The sequence below is a fragment of the Cebus imitator genome, unplaced genomic scaffold (genome assembly GCF_001604975.1).
Source record: "Cebus imitator isolate Cc_AM_T3 unplaced genomic scaffold, Cebus_imitator-1.0 Scaffold378, whole genome shotgun sequence".
Classification (NCBI taxonomy): domain Eukaryota; kingdom Metazoa; phylum Chordata; class Mammalia; order Primates; family Cebidae; genus Cebus; species Cebus imitator.
In genome coordinates this window covers 432705-440076 of record NW_016107693.1, presented here as the reverse complement: position 1 = coordinate 440076, position 7372 = coordinate 432705, and the positions used below count along the sequence as shown (strand labels likewise).

The window sequence follows — 7372 nt, the reverse complement described above, 5'->3', positions numbered from 1 at the left end:
TATATATATATATATATATATATACATATATATACATACACATATAAAATTAGCCAGGCATGGTTAATGCCTGTAGTCTCAGCTACTTGGGAGGCTAAGGCAGGAGGATCACTGGAGCCCAGGAGTTGGAGATGGCAGTGAGCTGTGATCACGCCACTGCACTCCAGCCTGGGCAATACCGCAAAACCCTATCTCAAAATTAATTAATTTAATAAATAAAAACTTGTCTTACATGTATCTCCACATTTCCCTCACCCTGCCTACTACTTATTAAAATTTCCAGGGAGCAAGCTCCTGACATGTTTAAAATTTCTTTTAAAAAACATTCTCCAGGTAATACTGATACCATCTCCAATTGGATTATTAAGCCAAAGGTTTCTAACTAATTTGCTGGTATTAATAATTACTCAAACTGAAAGCATACTGCCTAAGAGAAAATAGTTGATTCACTTTACAAATTCAGTTATAAAGTAAAAGCAAGCATCAAAGTCACATAAAAAGCCAGAGAAATGTGATCAAGAAATACTCCAAGATAAGGTCTGAGAGTCTCAATGACCTCCTCAACTATGGCACAGTGTAATATTTTACTGCATGTATCCAATATAATCAAGACATGAGTAGACAAGGTGTAAGTATCAAAAGAATACAAAATATTTAGTAGGCACTCAATATCTGTTGTGTTATTTAATTAGCTAAATGAATGTAAACAGTATGGTCTCTTCCCCCAGAAATTTTACAATGTAATTGAACGACAAATTTTTAAAATCTACTCTTCTAGTTGGAGAGAAAGAAAAAATTAACATCAGGAAGTTTAAAATCATTACATCCTTTATTTAAGAACAGTATGTTTATCAAGTTAGGGCAGTGGTATGATTTCTCAATTTACACATATTTCTTTTGAAATTTTAGAAAAAAATGCTTCAGCAATGTAAGCACAACTCTTGAATATGTAGCATAGTCTTTGCTCTTTATTCTGAATAACAAAATCATGTAAATTATCCTCTTTGCATAATTATTCCCCCCAAAACTATTTGATAATATAGAAGTATCTCCCTAAAAAGCAGTCATAAACCATAAATTGAATATAAATATAAAAAAGAGAACAAATTTTAAAGCCTCTAAGCAAAAAAATTAATACATTGGCTTTACCTATAAACCTTATTTTGTTAATGCTAAGCAGAGAACCTTTAAGAGCTCATAAGAGTCAGCCAACAGCTACAGATGTGTCTTCTTGTTAAGGATTCATTCAGTGCTTCTCGTAATAGCAGATTTTTAAAAATGAATTCATTAAGGTTCTTGAACCTCTGAACATAAGGCAACAGTTCACAACTGATTTCAGAAATAGAATCTAAGTATTAAATTACAAATTCTACTACGTTAGTGGAAGTGGGTAGATTCACCTGGAGTAGAGCAGTGAGGGTTTATTTTACCCATTTCAAGATCTCTCCATATATTCCACCACTTTGAGGTAGGCTGGGGGAGGAGGTGGAATAGCTTAAAAGGTTATACTTCTTATTTTAAAGTATAAAAACATATACTTAAAGGCTAAACCTATCTATAACCTACATCTTAATGTCAGCAAAACACACTGCTTTCTACCCAAATCACCAACTGAATCAGCCTTACTCATGATTTCAGAGCATGAGGTGTCCAGAGAAGAAAACTCAAGCCTGAATGGGCTGCATAATGGAGAAGTACAGGTAGTCAAGGCCAGCAGGTAAGACAGCATTAGACAGATGATTTAAAATCATCCTGAGTGCTGCATTTCCTGTATGTGCCCAGACTTGGTAATGCCTGACAAATTCTGTATATCACCATATCTTGCATTTAATAGACAATATGTATAATGATCCTAACTTTACTCACACTTAATTGACTTTCTCATATCCTGAGTAGATTAAGTAAACTATTTCAAACATGAATTTAAAATAATTTTTAAGGAACCCAGAATCTTGATTTAGAACATTGCTTTGACTTATATTACTTTGTATTTATTAGTATATCCTATTCATAATTTTGCACTGACTTTCAATATAAAATGAAATCTCTGCTTACACAAAGTAATTGTCAGCTCTAAATCAACACGAATGGAGTGACACTAAAACTATACTATTATTCCCCATAAAAGAGTTCAATGTAAAATAATCACTGCCTAATATTTTATATTCAGTTTGTGTCTTTATCTCTACTCCCAGGCAAATATTCTCACTTAAGACCAGTGCTTTAACTGTTTCTTGTAAAGACATTTATTGTTATTGCGTATTTATTTATAATTTATGGTTATTCATACAGAATTTGTTTATTTCTAGAATTTTGGGGTAAGAATCATTATAATCACTAATGCAAAATATTCAATTTTTTTAATGTTACATTTCTTCTGTTTTTAAATTTTTTTTGTGAATAAAAAAAACACATCACAAGTTCGTGAGATCTAGGCAGCTCGCTACTGTATCAGATATTAAAAACCTTAAGCTAAGGGTTAATCCTCATTGCTTATGAGAATTTCTCAAGAATGGGTCAAATGCACCACATTTAAATTTGTAGATTATTTTGTCCAGCTGCTCAATTGAGAGAAATACCACCCAAAGAAATCAATTCTGAATTCATGACTTTATTTAATAAACACTATGTTTTGCAACCCATATAAAAACTGATCACCCAAGCACATACAAAAGGAACATATTTATCTATAGTGGGCTTGCATAAGTATTGACAACTAGTCACTGTCCTCTAAATACTCTTATTTTGGCAATAACCCACAAGGTTAACTTTTAGAAAATTCAGCTTGATACAATAAAATAATTCATCATAATTAGACAATACAATTTTTCACTTTTGAGGCAAAATACATAAATCAATACTTGTTTATATGACTTGCAAAATGTCTATACATTAAGATTGCTACAGTCTATAAGATAACCAAAGATAAGTGATACATACCCTTTAGAAAACACAATTTGTCTGGGGGGATGGTTGCACATATATTTAAATATGTTAAAAACCACTGAATTATATATTTTAAATGTGAGATTTATACGGTATGTGAATTGTATATCATGAAGGCTTTTTAAACAAAACAACACTGCTGTTAACTTAGATCAAAAAAAAAAAAAACCCATAATTTGTCACACATTGTTCTTTTCAGACATATTTTTATAAAGACAGAAATTAACATTTGTAGCATCAGCAAGTTTGATTAGCAAATGTTACCCATGTACGTATAATTATCTAATCAGTAGCCAAAGTGTGCCCTTGACGCTAACCACCCCTATAATTGAATAATCTGTAAATTACAACATGAGTTGTAATCCCCCATCCACTACCAGAACATGCCCTGTAATATATGGCGATTCTAAAAGAAATACAACTGCATGTGCCACCTCAAGTGTTTCTCCAAACCTTCCAAGGGGAATATTTTTCTTTAAATGTTCTTCTTTCAAGTGTTTCGTCATATCTGTGTGTACAAATCCTAAAAGAGAAATGTTTGCTTAGTTGAAAAGGATACACACTAAGACATCTGCTCAATTTCAAAAAAATAATAAATTTGTTTCCAAAAATTTTAATTTGAAATTATTTTTAAAACAATTTTTTTTTTTTTTTGAGATAGGGTCTCGCTCTGTCACCCAGGCTAGAGTGCAGTGGTAAAATCACAGCTTACGGTAGCCTGGACCTCTAGGGCACAAGAGGTCCTCTCGCCTCAGCCTCCCAAGTAGCTGGGACTACAGACATGTGTCACCACACCTGGCTAGTTTTTGTACTTTACTTGTAGAGATGGGGTTTTGTCATGTGGCCCAGGCTGGTCTCAAACTCCTGGACTCAAGGGATCTGCCCACCTTAGCCTCCAAAAGTGTTGGGATTACAGGCATGAGCCACCATACCCACCCTATAATTTGAATTATTAATAAACCTTGTTTATAAAATAGTTTTGTTAGTAATCAAGACACTAAGTCTACATTTTTATTCAATTTAACTCAATGAATATTTATTGAACACCAAAATATCTGACTCCCAAGTATCTGGCCCAACTTCTTGCAAAATATAAGTAGGTAGACACAAACACAAATAAAACAAAATTCCATTATTTGGGGAACCTATGATTTGTGGAGGAAATGGTCACTTGTACACTTGATTATGATGCAAGGAAGTCTGGTGAATATTCTAATAGAAGTATATATAAAATACCACAGAACAGATTAATTTTCACTTAGGTAGGGATAGAAGAGTGGAAAGTAGTGTCAAGGGAAGGAAGGCATCACAAAAGTAGTCACATGAACTGATTTTGGTAGATGATTAGAAATGCCAGTATTTCCCATCTCCATATTTTTTAAATCTTATGGTCATATCCAATTCTGACATGAGTAATCACAGAAAATTCAAAATTTAATATGGTACTGGTGTATTCAATAAAGCCTGCAGAGAATATGTTCTAAGGAACATATCAAGTTCTATAGTATAAAGAACTAACTACGGAATACATTAATCAACCAATCCTAAGTAACTACAAATATATACCAGGAAGAACTGTAGACTTGTGAAGAAAATCTTGTAAGATTAATATGGGACATACAAATACATATTACTAATAAAATGCTTAACCCATATAATCAATATTCTATATATTAATCATTTGGGTTTTTAAAAAGAAAGCAAGGCCAGTCGCAGTGGCTCACGCCTATAATCCCAGCACTTTGGGAGGCCGAGGCGGGCAGACTGACTGAGCCCAGGAGGTCACCACAGCCTGGGCAACACAGTGAACCCCCATCTCTACTAAAAAAAAAAAAAAAAAAAAAAAAAAAAAAAAAAAATTAGCCAGCATGGTGGTATGTGCCAGTAATCCCTACTCGGTAGGCTGAGGCAAGAGACTTGCTTGAACCTGAGAGGCAGAGGTTGCAGTGAGCCGAGATCGCACCACTGCACTCCGGTCTGGGCAATAGAACAAGACTCCGTCTCAAATAAATAAATAAATAGAAAACAAATATTAATCCTCATGAAAAGAACAATAGTTAGAAAAAGAAATTTAAGGTCATGAAAAATGGACTAAAAGGTCAACATGACATGTGAAGTAAACATTTGATGTACAATCTCAAAAATATAGTTTCCAAACTGCCTTGTGTTAAAACTAAATCATTTATATTAATAGCTCAAACTAAAGAACAACCTAAATATATTAACATTTAAAGTACCAAAATAAATGTGAAGTAAACAATGAATTAAGAATTAACATGAGGCCACTGGTTTATTATGCAATGCTATGTAATTACTTAACTTTTCTTTCTTGAGATTTGCAGTTATAAATATCTACGCATTTTCTTAAAAGTCTTGTGAAAAATATTCATAGATTTGCCTATCACGAAGTCTATGATTGGTTAAGGGAAAACCTGAAACAAGCTAATGTCTTTCAATAAGAAACTCGTTAAATAAGTTGCAATACATCCACACAACAGAATAATGCAGGTGTTAAAAATAATAATATATGTTCTCACTTATAAGTGGGAGCTAATAATCTGTTCACATGAACGTGTTGACAATGGAGATTCAGAAGGCTGAGAGGGTGGGAGGGAGGTGAATGAGGAGAAACTACCTAATGGGTACAATGTATGTTATTCAGGTGATAGATATTCTAAAAGCCCTGACTTCCCACTATGAAATCCATGCATGGAATAAAATTGTATCTGCACCTGCATTTATTTGTATTTATACAAATAAATGAATAATAAGATAAAAAGATAAAAATTACGCTGCAGAAGGATATTTAAATCTAAAAATAACATTTGTATAGGAAATGTAGGTTACAAATGAATTAAGTTACACCACTATTAAAAACACAACAAATCAACTTATACTAATGACTAAAAAACATACTATATACCAAAATGTTAACAGTGATTATCATTAGATACTAGAATTACAGGGGATTATTTTTATTTTCTTCTTTATATTTTTCACTCTTTCCAAACTGTCTACAACACATATATATATATAATTTTTGTATTCAGATAAAAAGTTGTTGAAAAAAGACACACAGTACTACCTTCAGATAGTCTGTAACGAAGGGCTGGAAAAACAAAACTAATTTTGTATTATGTATGTTTCACTGTGAAATTACACTGTGAAATACTGTACAATCTTCTCTGCCATAAAATCTGACCACATTTATTTTAAAAGCCAGCAATATTTCCTTCATTTCCTCTCATCTTTAAGAAGAATGAGATAGCCAGAGGAATGCAAGGGTAAAAGGTGCAGCAGCTAACACAGATATAGATACCAGCCTCTGCAAAATTTTGAGCAAACTGTAAATGAAACTTAATTTACAGTGAAGAGCCATAATAATCAACGGGCAATCCAATCATCTTCAGAACAATATCATGGGGGTTCTTGCTATCCAAGGTTTTCTGTCTTTGGACACACGTATTTTCAAAAGTGCCTCAGAGAGTATCCTAGGAAGAAAACCTTATCTCACACTTGTAATAAAAGAATGAATTCAAATTGTCAATGTAACATGTAAAAGTTAATGTTATCTTCTCAAAGATAGACACAATTATCCTTTAAGGTCTTTCTGAATTCTAGCAAAATCAGCACAGAATACTTCCTACTAACTCTCACAAACTCTCGGCATAAAAATCGATGCATTTTGAAAACGGGGAAGATGGCCGAAAGGAAGATTCTCCAGAGTACAGCTACCACCGAGTAAGACAGAACCAGAGCAATTACCCGTCTCGGAGCGAGGTATCAGTTCTGTTTTAAAGGGACTAGTTGAACAGCAGGATTAACCCCAAAAAAAGACAGCGAAAGCAGCCCAAAGGTATCCAACCGAGGCAAGGCGCGGCACTCCTCCACCTGGAAATTGTATCAGGCATGGAGGATGGGTGGGGGAGCATCACCTCCTTGGTTCTCTGAATCAGATACAGCAATTCACTCTTCAGCAGCACACAGACCAGGAAAACACTGCCTTGCTGAGAACCATCCAGAGTCGAGGACCTGGGCAACAGCCCAGGCCAGCAGCCCTGGCCAGACCGGTGCCTTGTTAGTGCAGACCAGGGCAGTGATTTGGACTAATACCAAGAAAGCTTGTGAAAAGGAACTGCCTGTCCCACAAAAGGGAGAGTTGAAAGTGGGGAAGGGGATACGACCAGACAGGCCCATCCCTGACAAGATCCAGCAACCGAGTCCCTCTCCCGGGAGTGTTTTGCAGTTAACACCTCCACCCAGGAACAGAGGGCTCAGCAGACGGAAAGAGCCCATTGAGGAGGCAGGGCTAACCTCATCAGTAAGGAAACCAGGCCAAGAATAAACAGTAGCCTGACTGGGACAGAGGCAGCCCAGCAGCACCTCCACAGACACACTGTCTCAAGTGGCACACTGACACCTGCAT

General features: G+C 34.9%; 1 protein-coding gene across 3 annotated transcripts in view; it reads right to left on the bottom strand.

The window, feature by feature from the left end:
• Nucleotides 1–7372, bottom strand: part of CBR4 (carbonyl reductase 4) — a 111490-nt gene that overhangs the window by 80547 nt on the left and 23571 nt on the right. For 2 of the 3 annotated variants that reach the window (XM_017507557.2, XM_017507558.2), the window contains one exon: nt 811–3469. The exons of the other annotated variant lie outside the window; for it this stretch is intronic. In XM_017507557.2, the coding sequence (XP_017363046.1) occupies nt 3291–3469 (179 nt within the window). In that variant the 3' untranslated portion in view covers nt 811–3290. Of the gene's footprint in view, nt 1–810; nt 3470–7372 lie in introns of those variants that run through there. 3 annotated transcript variants of the gene reach the window in all.